Source organism: Silurus meridionalis, chromosome 21 (genome assembly GCF_014805685.1).
Source record: "Silurus meridionalis isolate SWU-2019-XX chromosome 21, ASM1480568v1, whole genome shotgun sequence".
Taxonomy (NCBI): domain Eukaryota; kingdom Metazoa; phylum Chordata; class Actinopteri; order Siluriformes; family Siluridae; genus Silurus; species Silurus meridionalis.
In genome coordinates this window covers 995,299-1,020,351 of record NC_060904.1, presented here as the reverse complement: position 1 = coordinate 1,020,351, position 25,053 = coordinate 995,299, and the positions used below count along the sequence as shown (strand labels likewise).

At 40.8% G+C, this 25,053-nt stretch overlaps 2 protein-coding genes across 8 annotated transcripts in view; both read right to left on the bottom strand.

The window, feature by feature from the left end:
• phldb2b (pleckstrin homology-like domain, family B, member 2b) overlaps positions 1–14,558 on the bottom strand; it is a 42,811-nt gene extending 28,253 nt beyond the window's left edge. The window contains exons 1-4 of one of the 7 annotated variants that reach the window (XM_046877693.1): positions 14,318–14,558; positions 7,759–7,818; positions 6,615–6,738; positions 4,429–4,611 (exon numbers count right to left, since the gene is read on the bottom strand). In XM_046877693.1, coding sequence (XP_046733649.1) covers positions 4,429–4,611; positions 6,615–6,738; positions 7,759–7,818; positions 14,318–14,341 — 391 coding nt within the window. In that variant the 5' untranslated portion in view covers positions 14,342–14,558. Of the gene's footprint in view, positions 1–1,220; positions 1,241–1,400; positions 1,674–4,428; positions 4,612–6,614; positions 6,739–7,758; positions 7,819–9,557; positions 9,683–14,317 lie in introns of those variants that run through there. The other 6 variants (XM_046877691.1, XM_046877692.1, XM_046877694.1 and 3 more) reach the window with 6 other exon arrangements.
• A 4,989-nt stretch (positions 14,559–19,547) lies between these two features.
• plcxd2 (phosphatidylinositol-specific phospholipase C, X domain containing 2) lies at positions 19,548–23,728 on the bottom strand. The gene is made up of 4 exons (XM_046833901.1): positions 23,515–23,728; positions 21,674–22,140; positions 20,652–20,893; positions 19,548–19,871 (listed from the first exon to the last, which is right to left on the bottom strand). Exons 1-4 carry the CDS (start codon positions 23,612–23,614, stop codon positions 19,637–19,639), a joined length of 1,044 nt encoding a protein of 347 aa, XP_046689857.1. The 5' UTR covers positions 23,615–23,728; the 3' UTR covers positions 19,548–19,636.
• Positions 23,729–25,053: the final 1,325 nt, after the last annotated feature.

Below are 25,053 nucleotides of genomic sequence, written 5' to 3'. Positions count from 1 at the left end.
TTTCTCTGGTACAGATGTGGGTGTTTAGTCTACACAGCTGTACATCTTTTCAGCAAAAGTCCTAAAATAAACAAATTATAGAAAGACGAGCACTCTGATTTCTCGCTGACCTCCTCATGACCTTGTGATCGAAAAGTGTTTTCAGTTGAAAATGATGTGAAATAATTAACCACTGGAAGCTTTAATAAGTGCACTATTAAATATATTATTCAATCCGAAACCCATCGTCATAAACACGATGCATTTCCACTCCTGGAACCTGAATGTGTCTCTGATCTGACAATAAAACACTGCACACACTCGGCTTTTACTGTCACTGAAGACCACAAGCGCTCGCTTTTCCACTACAGATCAAAACGTTTTCATTCCTTTATTACGTTTTCACGACTCGTTAACTGACTCGCTTCCGAACCCCGAAAACCGGATCAATCAGATCCTTTAATTTACAGAGTGAGTTTAATTACCTGAAAGTCTCCTGCCATATTTAACAACTCGGAGGCCTCTGGAGAAAAAGCAAAAACAACAACAAAGAAAACAGAAAATCCTGCAGCAGTGCACTTTTCTATTTTAGCTGAATTAAAACATTCCTTAAAAAATCTTCTTTTCCCACTTTTGCATCCTTAACGCCTTTCTGCAGGTTCAAGTTCTCCAAGCAGAACCTACTGTAAGATTCCTCAACTAATCAAATAACTCCCAAAGAACCCATTTTCACTCTGGTGAGAACCCTGCATGCTTCCACGCTAGGACTCCTTAAATAAAGAATGTTCCTAAGAACAACAGAAATTAGCACACTTCATGAGAAAAAGGCTCAAGGTAGAACCCAAGGTGAGTTCTCTTTCTGGTAGAACAAGACGGAGACCAGAAATTCATGGAAAAAAAACCTTTCTGAAAAGTATGCAAAGAATGCATGAAATAACAATAATATATGTAGATGTTCCTAGATAAAGAGCACAAGAACTTTAAAATAAAATAAAACATTTTTTTGTTTTAATATAATCAGCAGTTTTATCTAGAGGCGTGGCCAAGCGTATCGTAGCAACGCTCACCTGTGCAGGTCAAAACGAGCAGATGATTGATGGCTGATGGAATTAAACAAAGCGCAATGTAATAACTACGGGTTTAAAAGAAGAAGAACAAAAGAAAGGTAGAAAAGAAGATGAAGAAGAAAAGGAAGAGTTACGGGACCCCCGGGCACGCGCCTGTCGCGTTTCCAGCCGCACCTTCACTAATCGTATAGAATCCACATCAGTGAATCGATTTCAATAGAAACCGATTTATTCCCGACGCGTTCACGCACGCGGAAGCCAAAGCGGACAGATGTTGCACATGTGGTCGGATTAAATAGCACAAAACGTCTTGAGAAAAAAAATCCTGACGATTTTCCATGAACTTCTCCCAACCTTATTTTTTTTTTCACAGCTTCCCATCCAGAGATCTCCTCACCGGCCCGGGTTTCTTCTCCAGCTCCTCCACATCACCAAGTTATTCTGCTGTGGTTCTCCTCCAGAACTTTTTTGTTATCTTATTCTCCTTTAACTCCTTAAAAAACTCATTTCAGGAACAGCGGGAACCATTCAGCAGTCTGGAAGCGAAGCTGCAGGACAGAAGTTGGGAGAAGGAGAATGAGTTGAGGAGAAAAGAACGCGTTTAGTCTCCGCCCTGTTGGATTTTCCCTCCTCCTCCTGTGTGATTGTGGGTCTGAGCTCCAGCACCCGGAGCTGTGAGCGACCTGAGCTCCAGAACCTGAACCAGAAATGACATGGCTCAAGGTAAATTAAAAAAATCCAAAAAAAGCATGAAATAGTATTTATTTATTTGCCAGTTTGTTTATTAACCTTCATGGACAGCCAATACACAGTCCAACAACAAGATGACAAGGTGAATATTCAGTGCTCAAAAGTTTGCACACCCCAGCTTGTGATTAAATGCTAGAAAATGGCTGCATTTGTGTTGGTTGGTCTCCGATGTGAGTGCTTGGTCCAAGCCGGAGTTAAAGCTGTAACTGTTCCACCAGAGTAAACACAGGAACGTGCACAGGTCACCACTGATGTGTAGCACATCTCCGCAAGTAGATGTTGAAGGTTTGAAGGAGTCTCCAGTACGACTCATTAGATTTACATTACACGTGGTTGAGAACGAAACGAATGCAGATGATAGGTTTTACAGATCAGCCACTGTTTGTGCATATTATCTCTAAAAGCTTAGAGATCAATTCCTGGTTGTGTGAAAGATGATGAAAGACAGACACGCAGAAGAACTTTGCTCCATCTGGCTGTTTTTCTGCACCTCAGTGCACTCTATGTTGAAACTGATCCTGATACCAGTCAGCAGTTACACCACGTCATTACATCACAAAAAAAACAACAGTCAGCCTGATTTGGGTCAAATGTGTTTACACAGAACTAATAAGAGAGAACAGATCAGGAGGCGGGGCTATGCGTGAGAACATTTGTGATGTCATGAAACACAAATATTTTTGGATCAATTGAACTGGAATAGCTTTAAACCTGCGTTCTGAAGGACCTGATGAGTAAATGCTCTTTCTTATGATGGGATACGGGATGGCAGAAGGCCGGTGGGTGCTTTTGCAAAGCTTAATTAATTTGCATATTCATGCATATTTCTTTTCTCATTTTTGTGGCTGAAGACATCTGCCAGATGTGTAGTTTATGATCCCGGTTATGAATATTTAATAGAAACGTAGTATCAGTATAACAGCTGGATGAATTTCTCTTCGCTCGAGTTTTCCTTTTCAGCAGCTGAAATAAAGGTGGTGATGTTTATAAAATAAAACAGCAGCCACTGGGTGAAATGTCATGAGCCCAGGAGTTGCTCAGTGATGTGATTAGGACCAGGACAGAACAGAGAGACAGAGCAACGATTAAAGCGTAATTCAGTGGAAGTGCCCCCGGGAGGGGAGGGGGAGGGGGGAGGAGAGGGGGAAGGGGGGAGACAGGGGGCAGAGTTTCACCTGAAGCCTGTTTCCATTTTATGCTCTCTGTCTTCTGTTTGTTCTGTTTCTACGCTTGCGGCTGTGCACGAGACCTGACATGGGATTCAAATCCATTAACCTCCAATCATTATAATAATAAACAAATCAATTAAAAATTATTATTATTATTATCATCATTATTATAAATAATGTATTCATTTATTTATCGATCTGGAGGAAGCCTTTAAATACGGGTACTGTGAACTCAGATTCACACACACACACACACACACACACACACACACACACACACACACACGTCAACTCGCCAAGTTATTATTATATATATAATATAGTACAGGTGTGCTTAATTACACTCTCACGAGCATGCACACACACACACACACACACACACACACACACACACACACACACACAAAACCAGAGCTATGATGTAAATCCAAACACTACTATGGATAAATAATGAAATTACTTCATCCCTTGGAAACATTGTGTAGTGTGGTCAAGTTACAAACTCTGGACTGCCCAGGATGATGATGATGATGATGATGATGATGAAGATGATGAAGATGATGCTTTTGAATATATTAAGATAAGTGGGGGCTCTGTAACTGTGGAATGTCTGAGTCACAGATGACAAAAACCAACCGCTGCAAATCCTCCCACAAAACTTACATAACCCTAACACACACACACACACACGCACACACACACACACACACACACACACACACACACACACACACAGAAACCCCTACTCCAATTAATCTTAAGCTAACGTCTGAAAGCCGCACTGCCGTGGAAAAAGAGCAGATTTTCCAACACACGGCTCTCTTTGTTAGTACACACACTTTATACACACACACACACACACACACACACACACACACACACACACACACACACACACGTGTATGATGTCATGAAATCTGATATGGGCCTCTGTTTCCCAAGAGCGCTGTCTGTAGTGTTGCTTTTATCCACCAGGGGGCGACAACAAACGCTGATTCACATCGACTTTCCAAACACCAAAGCTTTCAGAATAAAGAGGGGAAAAAAGGATAGAAAGAAAAAGTAAGGAGAATTAAGGAAAATAATGAAAAAATGTAACCTAAATAAATAAAGGGTGAAAGAAAGAAAGAAAGAAAGAAAGAAAGAAAGAAAGAAAGAAAGAAAGAAAGAAAGAAGGAAAAGGAATGAAAGAAGCTGAAGAAAGGAGAAAATAGAATAAAAGAAATAAACAAAAAATGAGTGAAGAACAGGAAAGAAAGAAAGAAAGAAAGAAAGAAAGAAAGAAAGAATGGAAAGAAAGCTAAAGAAAGGAAACAAGAGAAGAAAAGAAAAAAATACATAAAATATAAATGAAGACCATAAAAAGGAAAGAAAAAAGAAAACAAAAAGGGATGAATGAGAAATTAAGGAAAGAAAGAAGAACCTCAACCCCCTCCCACCTGCCCCAGGAAGCGAGTGTTTACCCTGGGTGAGCTGGGTGGGCGTGGTCACTGGAACTCCATCAAGTGAACACAGATGTCCACAGGGATGAAGAGTCACCACTCCGCCTCTGTTCTCGATCACGCAGTGCTCAGCTTCGATGTCTGGACCCTGGATGGTGATGTCCTGTGGCACAGCAGCATCTTCACGGCCGATACGCGTGATTCCTACAACACCATGAAAACACATGAGAGTTCGGTCAGGAGGAACGTCATGTCTTTCAGTCTGGTGATCACCAGGGACCTCAGGATTATAAACATTTACATGCTTTAAAACACTGGAAGAAGTTCCAGTTACTTCACACCATACAGTGCGGGATCCATACGCCATCAGAGACACACAACTACAGCAGAAAAAGTAGTTCCTTCTCTGAAAGCATGGAATGAGCTTCAGGAAAACGCTCAAGAAAAAGCTGTAGAAACTATATACCAAATCCATTGTTGTTAAGAAGTTCATTTTCCATCGTTAGAAGAAACCGTTAAGTGAAGAACATTTTCAGAACAAGCAGAACATTTAATAGATGGTTCAACAATTTTGGGTGGGTTTGCTTTTCATATACATTAAACTTTCACTGATGGAGCTGAACATCTTCAGACTCCGGAAAAAAATTCCTGATCATCTCTTTAATACTTGGAGCGTGCTCATATGAAAGCCAAGCAGCTTCTCAATGTGAGTTCCACATCCGAGACCTGTTCATCTGAAACCCATCGAATGTTCTGGATTCTCCGCGTCACCGCCCTGAGGGTTTCCTTTCATTCAGCTGAGCTTCGCTTTATAGGATTTCCCATTTACGCTTTAAAAGCAGAAACACGACCGTACTGAGACACAACGCTGGCAGAGACGCCGAGGTTCCTGTTCTGAGGAAACCGTCTGGGTGGAAACGTGGAAATGCAGCCTAATCATCAGAAGTGTTAACAATGGAGTCAGATTTTATGGTCTCAACTGTGGGATGTGGAACTGAATTCGGGAATAAGAATAATCTAATATAATAATAAAAACAAAGTTTTTGTGTTGTGTAGTGTTTATAACATCCTGCTTTAAACACTCGAAAGAACTGATACTGGAGACTCCTTCCATGATGCTTCAAACATGGATCCTTACTTAAAGAAAACCACCATGGAAACAGGAGGGAACTGATCTGAATCGGTGGTGAAAGTGCATGTTGAATAACACATGATGAGTCTCAGATCATTTTCCCATCAGAAGTTCCACCAGGCTTTTTTTATTTTATTGTATTTCAAGAGCAGGACAGGAAGTGAGGTCATTACCTTGTCCTGTTTCTGAGTCATTTCCTGTCCATTCCTCCTGCGGAGAATTTGGAAATGAAGACAGAAAACACGTGGACTTCATTGTCATGTGCAGAACTGAATCTTCCTCTCCGTCTCTCTATAAATAAAGACTCGACTTCACCCTGATCCTCTTTAAACAGGACCAAGTCCACCCAGAGAGCATGATGGGAAAAAAACGGGTGTCAGAAAGGTAACCTTCTCACCCTCCTTCCTGTCAGATAACCGTGTTCCACTTCCATCGAGCCTGCAGTCTGAACTAACAATAGTCATCACGTGCATCCTCTCACCCACAGTGTCGCTCACACACACACACACACACACACACACACACACACACACACACACACACACACACACACACACACAGATATAGTGCTGGACCCCAGTGTCCATTAAATATTCATTGTTTCATCTGATAATAAGAATAAAGATCCCAGAAAATCCCCAGTACGAGTAAAAAAACAATCAGTCGCAGAAACTCAGCTTTGGTTGTGTCCCAAATCCCTAAAGAGTGCATTCTATAAAATATTGTATAATGGCCCAATGACTAATCAGTGAGCACTATTATTCCCAATGACCAATCAGTGAGCACTATTATTCCCAATGACCAATCAGTGAGCACTATTATTCCCAATGACCAATCAGTGAGCACTATTATTCCCAATGACCAATCAGTGAGCACTATTATTCGTCACCATCATCTAATGACTTTCTCAGCAGGTTTCTCAGCAGGTCAATGCTGGATTCATAGTAAAATATTTTTGGCTCACAAAATGTACATTTAATTCATTTCTCCGTCCTTCAGCATACAAGGAATCATCACAGAATCACGTGTACATGAATAAATCACGTGTGGAAAACATAATCACGGCTGGACTTACCTTCCTTCAGTGGCAGTACGGTGATGGCTACGCTCAGACGGCCGCTTCCCAGACTGACCAGGTGAGGAGCAGCGCTCTGAACCTTCACTCCTTTCCCCGTGTCAATCAGGTCCAAAGGTGAACTCTGTACATCACAAAAGACAAGTTAGTGTGAATAGTGTATTGTGATTGGCTGGAAGGAGTTCAGGTGTGAATAGTGTATTGTGATTGGCTGGAAGGAGTTCAGGTGTGAATAGTGTATTGTGATTGGCTGGAAGGAGTTCAGGTGTGAATAGTGTATTGTGATTGGCTGGAAGGAGTTCAGGTGTGAATAGTGGATTGTGATTGGCTGGAAGGAGTTCAGGTGTGAATAGTGGATTGTGATTGGCTGGAAGGAGTTCAGGTGTGAATAGTGGATTGTGATTGGCTGATAGGAGTTCAGGTGTGAATAGTGGATTGTGATTGGCTGGAAGGAGTTCAGGTGTGAATAGTGTATTGTGATTGGCTGGAAGGAGTTCAGGTGTGAATAGTGGATTGTGATTGGCTGGAAGGAGTTCAGGTGTGATTAGTGGATTGTGATTGGCTGGAAGTTCAGGTAGTTTGCAGTTTTCAGTTGAATCTAAATAAATACGCTTATAAACACCTGTAACCATAGTAACAGCCAGTTCCAGAGTGAGGCATTGATTGTACACATTTCCTAATGACTTCACTGAGCTCCATGGAGAAGTTTTGCATGTGGTGGAGCTTCTATGGTGAAGTATAAAATGCGTAATGAAATGAATCAATAACAGCTTGAACTCCTCAATGCAGAGAAGTGACCGGTGTATAAGGTGATAATTCACAGCTACAGTAGGTGTGAGACCTTACATCATTTAAATGCTCTCTGCTTAACCTCCTGTAACACCTCACACCTCCACCTGGATTATAACTCACTTCAACCAAATGACTGCATCACCACGATTCCTCTTCAGAAGAGACTTCTAATGGTTTGTATCTACGTTTATTGTGTTTCTGATGATTCTAATTCTAATGGTTGTTTTATGTTGTTCCTGATGGTAGGTTTGCATAAAGACCAGAGGACATCAGGGAGGAGATGCACCCAGGGCTGAAGGTAATTCCGGTTTTCACAGGAGGAGAAACAACACATAAAGAGCTCTGAACTCACTTTAGGAGGTGTAAGGTTCTGGTCTGACTCTGGCTGTAGTGTGTTTTCCCTCTCAGCGTCCTAAAGAAAACACACACACACACACACACACACACACACACACACACACACACAAACATTAGCCATCTCTCAACATCTACACACATGGATCTAGGAGCTTCAGGAGCAACGGTATGTGAAGAACCCTGATAAAAGGGTGAAGGGTCAGTGATTAGTCCTAAACTTCCATAAAAAAGTACTTCCACAAAACAGGACGTAAACACATAAAGACTGGACACACAATCGCTCTCAGATGGACGATTTCATGTGCGTGTGACGCTGGGAGCAACACGCAGGAATGTTTTTCCAAGCCGTAGCACTTTCCCACGAGTCACTGGGAGTGCACGGGACGTGTGGTGAGAAGCGACACGCTACAGGAGAACCCTGAGATACACCCCACATCGCTCATGTGTCCACAGCCGGACTGAGGAGAGTATATAATACAAATATTATACAAATATACAGTGGGAGGTAAATAGATGTTTGAGATTCAGCTGGATGAAATGCCCTAATTAACCAGTTTTATTTCACTTACTTCAAATACAAAGATACAGAAATGTAGTCAGTTTATTTTTTTAAATTAAAGGATATTAAAAACTGATTGGAAGGTAAACCCGTCTAAAACATATGTAAAAAAAAAAAAAACTTCTCAAATTCCAGTGATCTTAGGAAGCTGAGGTGAGAGTACAATGCTCCTGGGGCACAGAAGGTTAGGGGCCTTGCTCAAGGGCCCAAGAGTGGGTGCTTGGTGATACTGGGACTCGAACCATCAACCTTCCAATCACTAACCCATATCACTGAGTTCAGACCTCCCTTCCTGTAACTGCAGGTCTGGAAGTGTGTTTTAGATCTTACACTCTTTATATGAAGTTTTTGAAACCGCAGTCCTCCTAAATGAAGTTCTCTTCATCGCTGCTGCTGAGGATGGTTCCTCGTGAATAGGCTAAAGACCTCTCTCTAAAATTTAGACTGTTATTAATATAAACAGTTTGCTACAGAGGATTAGGAGCTCGAGTCTCTATCAGTAAACAGGTGAAAACTTCAGCAGTGGTGAAACTGTAATGTCACAGGACCGAGGATGAGACTTTCTTTTTTCTTAGTCTGGTTCCTCTCAGGGTTTCTTTTAGATATGATGCGTTTAGATTAGATTCAACTTTATTGTAAAGTAGATGTACGGAGCTGATGAAATGCGAGCAGAAGTGCGTATTTACTGTAAATAGCACTTAGGGTTTGAGGTCCATATGTACATGGATGAGAGTGATTATATAGAATAAATATGGGTGAAATAGACAGTAGTGCATTGATAAACATGAGTCTTGCAGACAGCATTTAACAGCAGTTGTTTTTAAAGAAACTTCTTTTTCCACTTTACAAATAATATTAAATTAAACAGAATTAAACTGACACTGGAGATTCCTTATTTACGGGGAAACAAAACAGTTGTGTCAATTAATGAATATCATGAGATTGATGTCATTTTTTATATAATAATAAAAAGCCTAAACATTCTAGACAACAAATTCCAGAACTATAATAAAGTGAACCATTTGGAATATTCTTTTATGAGTTTTGAAGTGGTTCTGGGATTTTCACCCAGGTTCCTCTTGTGTTCCTTAGCTTCAGGATTTGCTCCTGGAACTTTCACTCTAAAAAAACCATCTCCAGAACTTTCTCATTTGGTTGAATGTAGTATAGGTCGTGTTGGAGAGCAGAGTAAAACCTGAGGTTGAGCAGAAGTTTGTCCTCCTCTCTCTCCTCACCATTGTTGTGCCCCGTATCACCTCCATTTCCTCTGATTGAGTGCTGTTTTCCCACATGAGCTCACTGCTCGTTCTCTTCTCAGCTTTTTCGCTCTAATCTGCTTCCTCTTATTACACCAAAAACACAGCACACACATTTCAAGCCTGAGAAAACAAAAAGCACAGCTTTTGTCTGCAGAAACGAGGTCAGGAGGTCCTAATGTTGTTTGCTAACCTGGTTTGGAGGGCAGTTAAAAAAATCCTGACCCACTATCTGACCTTGAAAAGACCTTGGAAAAGAACCCCTGTACTGTCGCTGCTCCATCTCTGGAGTGTCAGGTAGGTGGCGTGTCAGGACAGGACCGAGCTGGTGCTCTGGCACGAGAGCCAGTCAGGTATGTCGGCCCCAGGAGAGAAAAAAAAAACAACAACAATCAGACGGATTCCGTAACGCCACTGACTGCTGAATCGCATCAGACCCATACATGAGGTGAAGTCCAGATCAAAACAATGAAATTAGTTAGAACTGGAATTCTGCACTCTGATTGGTCAAAAGGTGTTGATATATTGTCTAGAACAAATGTTTTCGTTTCCATAGCAACAACTCATTCACAGGAGCATAATAAGGCCATTTTTACCATTTATGGAAGGAGTCTCCAGTGTCAGAGGTAAAACTGTAACATCTCCAGGACGGAGGTTTTTACTCTCCTTGAAGGTCTATTTCTTTTACACTATAGGGACAAATATTTGTGGACACCTGGGCACATTTAGTCCCCATTTCCACTCTTTCTTTTGGGAAGATGTTTCACTAGATTTTGTGGAGATGCGTGCTCATTCAGCCACAAATGCAACGTCAGGTACTGATGTAGGTGATGTGAGGAGGCCTGGGGTGCAATCAGCATTCACATTCATTTATGTTCATTAGCAGGAGATATTTCACTCCAACCCATCTTCATGGAGCTGCACAGGGGCATTGTCATGCTGGAAAAGGTCTTACTACACAATTGTGTGTCTCCAACTTTGTTCGGAGAAGAACCACATGTGGGCAGGAAATTTCAGGTGTCCAAATACTTTTGGGGCATATAGTCTACAGGAGAAAGTTTTTGGTCCGAATCCAAGCAAATATTTTGTTTTCTCCGAGTCGCGGAAACCACAGGGTGTGTTGGAGAAACAGAGGAAAGCTTGATTTTGACAGCAAATGAGATGATCAAAGTGTGTTTGGAGAACTCCCTATTCATGATTAGAGCTTTTATGAATAAAGTCTGAGTGAAACGGCATTATGGGAGCTCACGCAAGGTGCTCAGGCTGGCGGGTTTCACAGGGTGTGGAGGATATAGATCTGTTCATCATTGTGCCTTTTTTCCTAATCTAATATAATCCCTGGATTAAATATGAGGTTCTACCTTTCATTCCACCCCCAAGCACAAGTTTATTTATGAGCATAATCCAACTGTTGGAATGTTAGACTCTATATTTCCTCTATTTACGTCTGCAACGATATTCTGGATACTTAGTTTTTTAGTTCTCAGTTGTATTAAAATTGTCATTGTATTCTAGAGAGCGGTTCTTCAGTCTTGAAGGTTCTGTGAATTGCAGGACTAGGACTCCAAATAAAAGCAAGACTCAAAACACCAGCTCTTCAACTTGCCAGCTTCATTCCTGCATCGTGCCCACGACTGGACTGTTAGAAGGAAGGAATTACTTCTAGACTAAGTAGAACCCAGAATGTGCTTTGAGTTATTAAAGTTTGTCCACAAACTTTTGGCAATATAGTGTACATTAACACACCTAAGTCTGGGATTGGCCGGTATCCCTGCGACTGAAACTTTAGACAATCCCAATCATTTGCTCTTCAGGTCCAGGATTCGACCTCAGAACTTGACTGATGACTAAATGACCTGACAACCACATACTTGGAGAATGTAGGTTCACTCCTGTCCTTCACAGATGTAATGCAGATGATGTAAACGGATTGAGGCGGAAAAAAAAGTTTGATGACGTCTGATGAAGGTCTGATCTTTCTCGAGTAGCTACCATGGCCTTGTCCTAAACGCTGACCTGTGCCACATGTGACAAAGCTGTCATTGTGTTTTGTCTCCTCGTAGGCGTCATAAGCTTCCCTCTGATGCATGACGAGACAAACCAGCCTTCAACGTCTCTCACACACACTTTCTCTCTCTTTCTTTTGTTCCTTGGCCATGTCAGGAACCTCAGGAAGAGAAATTCTTCTCCCTGTTCTCCTTCTGTCCCCTGCTCACACTAAACCTTCAAAACAAATACCAATATTCCTCAAAAGCTTAAAAAAAAACATCCTAAGCCTCACCGCAAGAGGTGATCTGATGAGCTTCACTTTCACGTTCTCCGCTCTGAAGCTGACTGCTCCTCTGACTATTGGAGCTTAAACACATTTCCGGAGTAAACGACCGAAACAGATGAGAAAGTGTTTTCCCAGGTGATAGCGATTAACACGTCGTACCTGATGATTTAAGAGGCTTTCGTGAAGCTCAAACCAGCTTCTCACTCATACAGAATGGTTTGGTTTAAAGGATGTTTTCATGCACGAGTATTTAATCACATTCCTTTGATGGGTTCAGAATTTTAGGTGACCATAAGTTTGGTTTGTGCACAGGAGCATTTTGCTGCTGGAACAAGTTCAGGTCTTATACAATAAAGGGAATACAATCCTATACAATTGTCTGCCTTCAACTTTGTGCTTAAAGTTTGGGGAAGAACCTTGTGGAATGTTTTCAAACACAAGCTCCAGGTCTCTCACTCGCCATCTGATATCTGATCAGCCAATCACGTTGCAGCATGTATACATCAGGATAAAAAAAATCTGATCTTAACTGAACCTTGGTTGCTGGTTAGAGTGAGCAGAAAAGCATCTCAGAGTGAGTTTGACTCCTCAGGCAGTTTTCTTCTGACCTTCTGTAATCAACAAACTGTTTCCACACATACAACTGCTGAATGTTTTTTGTTTTTTTGCACCATTCTGTCTAAACACTAAAGACTGTTCTGTGTGGAAAAACTCCACAAAAGGCCCTAAAAGAGCTCATGGATAACGTCATAGAGATCAGACCTTTTCTTTATTCTGATCTTGATCTGTGTCTGCCTGAATGTAGTCATTACACTGCTGCTACCTGATTGGCTGATCAGATAACTGTGAGAATGCTCAGGTGTACCAGGATTCCTGATATAGTGGGCCAAAGTATCTTGCTGTTTAATTCTTTCAGACAAAAAAAGCCGCCCTCAATATTACTGAGTGTTATATTTATAAAATAATTTCCCGGTTCTCATGTCATATTTGTTTATTTGGGTCTGAAATGTAAATCGGAGTTAATTAAAATAAATCTAAGGTGCAGACTGGAGCACTGGGTCTGGTCACATGACTGTTTATATACCCCCTGTGTGACTCACACCTACACACACACACACACACACACACACACACACACACACACACACAATCCAGCATCCTGCATCTTTTTAATCTTTAAACAAATGATGGAATTTAACACAAACAATTGCAGGTCGTGTTAAGGCTTGTGCCAAAGACCTGACCGAACATCTTCTGGTATGCAGAGGGACAAAAACCTCCTGTACAGTCACGGCTCCATCTACACCTCAGATTTATTTAGTCAAAAGGAGAACCTTCAGAGGGAACAGATGACAAGATAAGGAAAATAAAGTACCTCATATATTTGTAAAGCCTTATTTATTTATTTCATTTAAATCTGGATCTCTAATAGTTCCTGGATGAAAAAGTGAACTCGCTCCTCAAACCCAAGAGCTTGTTTATGGTTCAGTGGAGCTGGAAATAATATTCTGAGTGAAATAAAGTGTGAGAGACAGAACAGAAACGAGTTTTACTCTACGGCTTGTTTTTTTGTAACAATACTTTTCAGCAGTTTCCTAAAGTGTTCTGATACTGACACAGTCTACACCAGAAAACTATGACAAAATCAAAGAAACATTTTAAAGGTGTTTGGCTCCTGAATGCACATGTAAGGAAATGTAAAAAATTTTGAATGAAAGAAATAAATAATAATAATGTTAATTCTTCTTCTTCTTCTTCTTCTTCTTCTTCTTCTACTTTTTCTTCTTCTTCTTTGTCTTCTTCTTCTTCTTCTTTCAGCTGCTCCCATTAGGGGTCGCCACAGCGGATCATCCGTCTCCACACCCCCCTGTCCTCTACATCTGACTCTTTCACACCAACTACTTGCATGTCTTCTCTCACCACATCCATAAACCTCCTCCTTGGTCTTCCTCTTTTCCTCCTTCCTGGTGTCTCCATCCTCAGCATTCTCCTACTGATATACCCCATGTCCCTCCTCTGCACATGTCCAAACCATCTCAATCTCACCTCCCTCACCTTGTTTCCAAAACGTCCTACATGCGCTGTCCCTCTAATAAACTCATTTCTAATCCTGTCCATCGTCATCACTCCCAACGAACATCTCAACATCTTCAGCTCTGCTACCTCCAGCTCCACCTCCTGTCTTTTACTCAATGCCACTGTCGCTAAACCATACAACATCTCAGGTCTCACCACAGTCCTATAAACTTTCCCTTTCACTCTCACAGATACTCTTCTATCACAAATCACTCCTGCTAGCACTCTTCTCCACCCACTCCACCCTGCCTGCACTCTTTTCTTCACTTCTCTAACACACTCTCCATTACTCTGCACTGGTGAATAATAATAATAATAATAATAATAATAATAATAATAATAATAATAATAATAATAATAATGAATAGAAAGATGTAAAGTTCCTCACCGAGGCAGATCCGATTCCTGTCATGATTCTGTCAAGTGTGTCGCGTCCTCACGTGCGCCTGGAATTTGTCCCCAAAATAAAGAGAAGAAAGTAAACACAGACTGAAACCCGGGACCGGATCCAGAACCGTGCAGCTGTCGGTGTTCTGTGATCTGATCGGGACTGAAGCCGTAAAGAAAACAGCGAACTGAACGGGAACGTGCGCTCTCGTCCCCCCCCACCAGCGGTGGAATGCGCCGCAGCTGGAAGAAGTGCGTGTGCGTGTGCGCACGCGCAGTCGGGACCTCAGTTTCGCCTCTAGACTGATTGTTAGGAGGAGGAGGATAAAGATGAATATTCATTAATTGCCACTTGTCCTCATTTGGTATCAGTTTCACCTTGGACATAATCCCAAACAACAACAACAACAACAACAATTGAACCAAATAAATGTTCAAATTAAAATGTTAAAGTATTTTTTAACATGGTGGTGATGAACATGATGATGATGATGATGATGAAGATAATGGTTAAAATTAAGATGATGGTGTCTATGATGATGATGATGAGACTGACAGTGGTAGCGATGATGATGATGATAACGATGATGGTGAAGATGGAGATGGTGACTATGGTAATGTAGATGATAATGACAGTAATAATGATGAAGATGATGATATGATGAAGATAATGGTGAATTTGATGATTCTGATGCTGATGATGATGATGATGATGTGATGACAGGTAATGACTGATAATAATGGTAATGGCGATGATGATTTTTCTTCCTTTTCTCCTTCTTCTTATTCTTATATCTTTCACCTCTTGATCATTAAGCAAATGATATTTGCAACTCAATACATTTATTACTATCCTGAAAGTATTACTTTATATGATGTGGATTTGCTTCTCCTTCTCCTCTTTGGAGCTTCTTGGATTATCAAAAACAGAGAAACAGATTATTGTGCTAAAAGAACAGAAGATAGAGGCTTGTGTTTATATGGACGATCATCTCTTCTTCAGCTTTGCTCTCCATGTGCTCTGAGTTACTGTAGAATGCTTGTTTGTGGTCACCGAGTTGGAAACCAGTTTAAGACCAGAGGAACTGTGAGCCAGTGTTAGAAGATTTGGGTTAGAAGATTGGGTCAAAAGTGCACTCTGTGTATTTATGAAAAATAATAAGCATTTGTTGATGCCAAACTCCAAAACCAAAACTCCAAAACCACTCATTTGGCCTTTTTCACTCTGCGTGGGATTTTTATTCATGGTGCAGTGATGCAAGTGTAATTCTTGTTTTTTTTTTGAACATTGAACATTTTTTTTAATTTTTAAAAGATTCTAAAAAACAAACTGCTAATAATTATGTTATTTGATTCAATTCGGTTTTATTTGTAGAGCGAATTTAACAATGAACTTCTTCTCAGAGCAGCTTTACTGAGATAAAGTGGTTATAATGTTGGATTAAAGAGTGTAGAAGTTCAGTGCCTATAAATTTGTTCCTTAGACGTTTATCCCTAATGAGTGATCCAGTGGTGACTGTGGTAAAGGAAAAACTACCTGAGATGGCATGAGGAAGAAACCCTGAGACTCAAAAGGGAACCTCATCCTCATCCTCAACACCAAACGTTCATTTATTACAGTCCCATCATTGTTGAGGTGTTCAGTGATGGACGCTGAAATGCAGAGCTGTTCATGCAAGCTGAGGTCCTGAGCACATTGTAGCAGAAGGTTGATGTTAATTACAGTCCAAATCCATTTTCAAAGTTCATGAGTTGCTCAGTAACTTCATGGATCTTTAGGCTGTTGAGGTGGAACCATCCTCACGTGCACAGAGTAGATTCCAACTGAGGAGAACTTTATCTGGAGGTAGAGACTTTTGGGGAAATCAGGCAGATCCAAAAAGAAGAAAAATGAAAAAAGGAACCCATCATCAACCTCAACACCAAATGTTTATTCATCACAGATCTGTCATTGTTGAGGTTATCACCTGCTCACTGATGGAGACTTGAGTGTAAATCTGTTCATGCCAATCCATCTTCATGGTGGTCTCCATTTGATTAGAACTCCATCCAGAGTGAGGGAATCAGGTTCAGAGACAGAGAAGAATAGAGGAAGGAAGAAATTCAGTGAGATGATGGTGAGATGGTGCCATTACTATGTAACTATAAAGGGATAAAAAGTACCACCTGTTCCATGGAATAATAAGAATTAAACATCTCAGAACAGTCTGTCCTTATGATGGACAGGTCTGTAAGATCTACTGCACCTTCCTTCATATCAGACACACAGCATTTAATAATGATAACACTCTCATCTGGGGCATAAAAATGGAACAACGGCAGTTTTCAAAGCCCCACCTTTCCTCAGAGCTCAGGAGAACCTGTGAGGAACATTTAATACAGAACAAGAAAGGAGAGATCCGTCTGAATCTTCTGCACCAAATTCAAGCCACGAGGTCGAGAGCTGGTCTTTATATAATATATATTCACTCCTCATCCACATGAAGACCTGGACCTGGATCTCATCAGTTGAGGGAGAGGAGGAAAGGAATGTGTGAGGGAGAGAGAAACAGAAAGAGAGGGAGAGAAGGATGGATGGAGGAATGGGAGGATGAGAGAGCAGGAATGAGTAGGAGTGACAAAATAAGTAGGAAAAACAAAGAAATAAAAAGGAAACTGCACGAGTCAAAGGTTTATAATAAAGTCATCATTTATTTTGTTTATACGATAAACAGGGGACATGTGAGTGCAAAAGTTTGTTTTCTGTTTGAGAAAGAGGAGGAAATATTTTACAACTGGATCTTCCTGTTTTTATTGTTTCTCAGTGTGAGGTGCAGTTTTCTTTATCAGCACATTCCTTCTGAACTTTTTCTGCCACAGACGGTCTTATATTGATGCAAAATGTGTAATGCGCCCCCTACTGGTAAAGAAAATGGCGGAAAAAAATAACGGTTTACAATATATGACCAAAATTATTGGGACACCCGATTTTTCCAATTAGAAGTGCTTCTTCCCCAAACTGTGAGAACAAACTTGGAGGCACACAATTGTGTCGGACATCTTTGGATGCAGTAGTATGTGATTTTGCCTTCACTTGAAGTAGGAGACCCAAACCTGTTTCAGCATGATGATACCCCTGTGCACAAAGCCAGCTCCATGAAGATCTGCTTTTCATGTGTTGGAGTGAAAGATCTCCTGCTATAGAGCTCCAACCCTATTAACAATGTATGTGAACACTGACTGCACCCCAGGAAACGTCGTACCTTCTCACCTACATCGGTACCTGACTTCACTCAAAAGTTTGTACCCCCATTGTATTGAGTGTATCAATGTTGTAAAATTTTGGTCAGGTTCATGCCACAGTAACGACATTTTCCTGCTGGAAATGTGAGAGATGTAAGTGTATGAACAGGGTGTACAAACTTTTGCTCAAACTAAAACACAGTGTTATTATTAGAAGAGATGAAACAGGCTCAATTTCCCTGAATATTTGCTAATCATAATAAATCTTGTATGTGTGTGTGTGTGTGTGTGTGTGTGTGTGTGTGTGTGTGTGTGTGCGTGCGTGTGTGTGTATAAAACGAAACTGTCGTTTGGAATAAAGAGTTTAAGCTCAGTCATTAAGGATGAAAATGGAAAGCAGAAGCTGGAGGAGAAAAGGAAATGGTGCATGTAATGGAGGCTGAAAAAAACCTCTGTGTGGAGAAGATTAGATCTCATTTTTCTTTCTCTGTATTTCACCTAAAAAAAGAAAAAAAAAATGTCTGGGAACATTCCAGAACTTCTTTCTGCATCAAAATGCATCAAAAACCACATGCTGTATATTTTTATCTGTTTGCAGTTCCATTTACTGTTCTCCAAACAAGTCATTTCCTGTTGTCACTTATGCTACAGCAGCTGCAATCAAACGTCATTCCCTCGTCACCTTTTCTTCATTCTCTCGCTCTTTCTTTCTTTCTTTCTTGCGAAACAAAAAAAAAACGCATCTTGTCATACTCCTGACAAACTTCTCTTCATCCTGAAGCAACTTTACCTCAGAAGTTATGAAAAACACAAAAGCATTAAGACACCTGACTTGAACTAGGAGACCTAAACCTGTTCCTGCATGACATTTGTGCACAAAGCCATTCCATGAAGATCTGCTTTCCATGGGTTGGAGTGGAAGATCTCCTGCTATAGAGCTTATTGACTCTATTGTGATGAATGTGAACACTGACTGCACCTGATGAACCTTCTCACCTACATCAGTACCTGCCTTTACTAACACCCTTACGGCTGCATGAATCTCCACAAAATCGACCGGAACATCTTCCTAGAAGAGTGGAGTTTATTATAACAGCAGATGGAGACAGAAAGCACATACCAACCCTAAGCTCAGGTGTCCACACCTTTTTTAAATATATTATATTCTATATTATATATAACACTAATATTTATATTTATTATATATTAGTGTGGAAGTATATGATGTTCGATATATGCATGAGTTTCATTTGTGTTTGCTAAAATGGCGCAAAATAATCTAAATTACAATCAACCCTGGGGCACCAAATGTGTGTGTTATTTTATAAAGAGAGCTAACATCTAAACATAGAGCTTCAGAAGATAAAAGTCTAAATAGAGAAAATGATCATTGTCAGGACGTATCTGTCACAAACGCCTTCTCACCCTCACCATAGTTCTGCCTGAAACAAATATTCAGCAAAATTGCCACCAAAACTGTGTAATCAGCATAATTATAAGTTTGACACTTTTCATCTCTTTTTTTTTGGTCAAATATTGTATTACCTTGATCCTCGAAGCGATAGACTGTGTGTGTGTGTGTGTGTGTGTGTGTGTGTGTGTGTGTGTGTGTGTGTGTGTTCAGCTGAACCCCAACATTACAGCAAAAATACGCTTCAGATGCAGATCCTTTCTCCATCTCCTGTACCAGCATTCTGAATTCCCACCATCCCAAAGCAGCACACTTCTTTGAATGTGTGGGATTTAAAGTGTGTAAATAAACGCTCCCAAATTTTTCCTCAGTCAGTTTCAGAACTGTGAGGGTTATGAAGTATATTACCTTTTTGCCCACTTACAAGCTTCTGCCCAGCCAGGGGCTTCTGTTCAGCATAAGTCTTCTGATCTCTATGCTTTTATCATAGGACTTTACCAAACCAAAGGCTTATGTCTGCCATGGTGCTGTCTGTGGGGAAGCAACTGAGAAACCATAAAACAGACAGAAAAACCATACAAATAAATAATATATAAAATTCTTCACTTAAAAAGAATTTAATATAAATCTTATTTACATTCACTTGTTTTAAACAAGGGTGCCAATAATTCTGAAGATGATAGTAATTCATGAATGCTGATGATTCTTGACTCGACGCTGCTCTCGTGACTTCGCTTGTGATTTCCTCGGGGTGCTGGAGTGATCACAGGACTGTCGGTCCAGTGGGAGCAGGAGGAGGTCATTGAGTTTTATGACGGTGTTGGCGAAGTCCACCAGGTCCACAAAGTCTGAGGTGATGATGTTTACACCGTTCACACCTGGTTTCTGGACTTCCACCCATGCCATGATGACCGGCAGATTCCTGTGTGAGACAGAAAAGGCAGTACATCAACATTTGTATGATTATGATTCATGTGAAGCTCCATGTTGTGGAGCTGCTCTTTGAGAGATGTTTGTGGAATTCAAATCTTAGTGGGGCTGAAAATGAACGACTGCAGTCACTAAAGGGTTTCAGATACATTCTTTCACCCACATTCACTATTCCCATAAATTGTAATATAAATCATTTGAATTATGCAAATCATTTGGATTAATTTGTGCACAGCAGTGACACCTAGCAGCCACTTCAGAACTGCACATCACAAATGCGGCTATGTGCGGTTCATTCCAGCAGTAATACATATAAACATCTCACAACATCAACACAACATTAACACAATATCCTTACATGCAAAAAAAAGATGCGCGGGTTGCACCACAATGCATGGTAATGAACCCGCAATGACTAGTCAGTTATAAGGCTGTTATAACTAATACTTTCATAACATATAGAATGGTTCACAAAAAGTACCACACATAAATATAGTGTGTTTACTGTAATACTTTACAGGAATAAAAAAATAGAAGTGTGCCAGTCATACATTTTATCCATTTATAGTTACATTTTAGGTTCCTTCTAGACTTCCATGTAAGTTCCTGTCCTCTCACCCCACTCTTTTTTTGTCTTCTGAAACACAGCTTGTATAAACTGTGCTGTCTTAAAGTCTTGAAGGAACTCGATTTTTACTTCTGACACTGGAGACTCCTTCTATTAGTGTTAGGTAAACATCTCCTGACACAAAGCTTCACTTCGTTAACTCACTTCTCGACGAGGTAGCTGCGCAGCCCCTTGACCAGGCCTCTGATGATGGTCTTGATGCGAGGAGTAAGGATGGCTTGCGACACGTGGAAGCTTCCGTACTTGGCCCTCTCGCTCAGCGTGGTCTCCAGGAACTGAATGAGTTTGGTGGTGTCGGTGGTGTTGGCCCACGGCGCTGGGATTTTACTACCAGGCCACATGAGAGGGCAGTTTTCAGCACACGGGTGATGATAAAACACCAGGACCTGCGAGCGCCAAATAAACAAGTTAAAAGGGTTATATAACTAATATATATATCAGTGGTGTGCGGTCAGGACCAGTAAATTCTTCTCTGCTGGACTAAACATTATCAGAAGCACTGACCTACATTTACAACGTAAACTCTAATATTTGTTCCATGAAATTGTATAATTTTATTCCCAACAGTTTATTCTCTTCATGTGGTAGTGTTTCTCTCGGCTGCACTGCTTCCAGTACGTGTATGTGGATGTTCGATTTTTTGTCCAATCAGATTTCAGCCTGCCATGTCACTTTAATCTGCTCAGGGCCTTCAGAATCAGTACTGCTGGACTTTTTACCATAGAGAATTTTATCAACTGTTTATTTAACCAATCAGATTTCAGATTCTTCTCACAGGGCAGCTCTCTGCCCAGAACAGCGTCAGTATTTTTCCGTCCTCTGATTGGTGGGTCAGACTGAAACTGTTACAGCCATTAACACTGTAGCTCTGCACACGTTAATACAGTTAGACTTTTTTACACCTACGGAGGAACAGAAATTGATTTGGACTCAGACATACTTAAAAATCCATTTTGAAGAAAAGCTAGACATGGTGAGGAAGTCGGCCAACTCTGAAGTTAGCGAGCGTGTCTCAGCCCGGGAAAGGGTTTGATCTCCACTTCCAGACCAGTGAATACGAGCGGTACCACTGGATTACAGCCTCTGGGGGGCTATCTATCTATCTATCTATCTGATCTGATCTCACTAGGATTTAGAATGTTCACAGCTTTTAGATGTCAGAGTACCTGGTGCTTCTTCTCCCACAGGAAGTCCAGCGTGATGTCCTCCACAACACTGATCTTGCACAGCTTCGATCCAAAAACCTCCTTCAGCATGTTAATGAGATGGTGGTGGTGCTCTTTGTCCATGGCGTAATGATGGTTGAAGTCCAGGAAGATGACTTCTTTGCGGTGAACGTTCAGGAAGGCGTTGATGTCGTTGAGTCCGTCTCGCACCCGGAGCCCGAACAGACCGTGGATGAAGTAAACCTCGTGGTCTGTTTCTCCAGGTTTGGACGAGACTCTGAGGTCAAAATAGCGGATTCCACCTTCCAGCTGCTCCCTGAAGGTCAGATTCTGAGTCATGGACCATTTCTTCATAACTTTTTTGGCCAGCAGGCGGAATACAGCCGCTAGGTATTTGACGAAGGCCTTCTGATCGGGTCCGACGGGGGCCTGCTCATCCACCCAGAAACTAAATGAGTCGTGAGAACCTGAGTGTAGAGCAAAAGCACAAGGCTAAGTTCTACCACAGAGCCTAAAGGAGTGGTTTCTAAAGCTTTGCACCACATAGTGAGTGGGAATAAATATTCACTAAAGATGGTTTAGCGTTCTTCCTGCTCATGCTAATAATTATTAACACATTACTCTACACTATTCTACTGTACTGTACTCTATTCTACTGTTCTATACTCTAGTCTACTGTACTGTACTCTACTATACTTTATTCTACTGTACTCTAATCTATTCTAGTGTACTGTTCTATACTCTATTCTACTGTACTCTCTATTCTGCTGTGGAGTACTGTACTCTAAAGTCCACTCTACTCTACTTTACTCTACTCTACTCCAATTAATTCGACTGTACTGTACTCTACTTTATTCTATTCTATTTTAATGTACTGTACTCTACTTTATTCTATTCTATTTTAATGTACTGTACTCTACTTTATTGTACTGCACTGTACTCTATTCCGCAGTACTGTATTGCACTCTACTCTACTTTATTCTACTGTACTACACTATAACCTAGTCTACTGTAATGTACTATACTTTACATTACTCTACTCTATTATACTGTACTGTACTCTACTGTACAGTACTCTATTCTACTCTTCTTCACTTTTATAACTTTAAAAACATGTATTTGTATATGTATTTATTTGGGTGTTGATGTTCATCAAGCAGTGAGGTTACTGAGGCTGAGAAAAGACTGACTAGTTTGCACTCAAAACAAGAGTTTTGTTCCCACTCTGTGATAGCATTTAAAATTGTGCCATTTAGTTCGTAGTCATGTTTATTTCCAAAAATCTTCATCTGGATTCTGATGAACAATTTGACCAAAAGTATGTAAATATACTGAGCTGATCAGCTGCACAATAAAATAATCAGCAGCAAACATGTATGTGTGTGTGTGTGTGTGTGTGTGTGTGTGTGTGTGTGTGTGTGTGTGTGTGCTGTCTTTTACTTCAAGTGTTATATATAAAAAACATTTAAAAAGATGGAACGATGACCAGTAGGAAAAAAAAATTAATTGTTAGATAATTAATTGTTAGAGCATATATATATATATATATATATATATATATATATATATATATATATGCTCTAACAATTAATACTAATATACTAATGTTACATAACAATTTCAATTAACATTCATGCAACTGCAATGACATAAACAAGTGTTTAGTTATGCAGGGGGCGGAGCTAAATTTCTCCAGACTGTAGAATAATAAACATTATCCACAATACACTTCCACAATACATTTCTGAAAACTCTACTAATGGAAATAAAAATCTGTCAGGTGTAATATGAGCTTTTTGTAAAGGTGATGTTGGAGATAATGTGGTGACCTACAGACCCACCAGGCACGGCCAGGTATTTAAGCGGCATGGCGCTGAGTGAAGGACACAGGGAACCCATCCAGTCTGCATTGCTGGTGTCGCCTGTTGGCCTCGTCTTCATCTCTTCACTGGAACACGTTCAGATACATAAAGCCTAATCTGGTGTCCATGAAACCTGTGAAAGCGTTGTGAGACTTCTCCTGAGTGTAACTCAAACAGAGTGAGTGTTTCTCACACTGTTAATCAGATTAGTGCTAATCACTCTCTTTATCCTCTCTGCTTTTCACTAAGGGATCTTGAGAGTAGCTCAGCCCCTAAACTAGTGGTAGCCAATAAGAAGCAAGTGTTTCAAAACCTGTAAAGTGATTTACTTAATTTCTGTATACACATAGGCAATAATTTCCTCAGCAAATAATCATTATATATTATTATAATATACAGGACAACAGGCCTCTGATCACAATAACACCAACAATGTGACACGTACTCTAATTAACTCAACTCCACTCTACTCTGCTTAACTCTACTCAACTTTACTCAACTCTACTTTACTTAACTCCACTCCACTCCACTCCTTTCCACTCCACTCCACTCCACTCCACCTTCACTCCACTCCACTCCACTCCACCTTCACTCCACTCCACTGAATTCAATTCAACTCAACTCAACTCAACTCAACTCAACTCAACTCAACTCAACTCAACTCCATTCCACTCCACTCCACTCCACTCCACTCCACTCCACTCAACTATACTTAACTTTGCTCAACTCTACTTTATTTAACTCAACTCAACTCAACTCAACTCAACTCAACTCAACTCAACTCAACTCAACTCCACTCCTCCACTCCACTCCACTCCACCTTCACTCCACTCCACTCCACCTTCACTCCACTCCACTGAATTCAATTCAACTCAGCTAAACTCAACTCCCTCAACTCCCTCAACTCAACTGTACTCTACTCAATTTCACTTCACTCAACACCACTTCACTCAAATGAACTCAAATGAACTCAACTCCACTCCACTCCTCCACTCCACTCCACTCCACCTTCACTCCACTCCACTCCACTGAATTCAATTCAACTCAACTCAACTCAACTCAACTCAACTCAACTCCATTCCACTCCACTCCACTCCACTCCTCCACTCCACTCCACTATACTTAACTTTGCTCAACTCTACTTTATTTAACTCAACTCAACTCAACTCCAACTCCACTCCACTCCACTCCACTCCACCTTCACTCCACTCCACTCCACCTTCACTCCACTCCACTGAATTCAATTCAACTCAGCTAAACTCAACTCCCTCAACTCCCTCAACTCAACTGTACTCTACTCAATTTCACTTCACTCAACACCACTTCACTCAAATGAACTCAAATGAACTCAACTCCACTCCACTCCTCCACTCCACTCCACTCCACCTTCACTCCACTCCACTCCACTGAATTCAATTCAACTCAACTCAACTCAACTCAACTCAACTCAACTCCATTCCACTCCACTCCACTCCACTCCTCCACTCCACTCCACTATACTTAACTTTGCTCAACTCT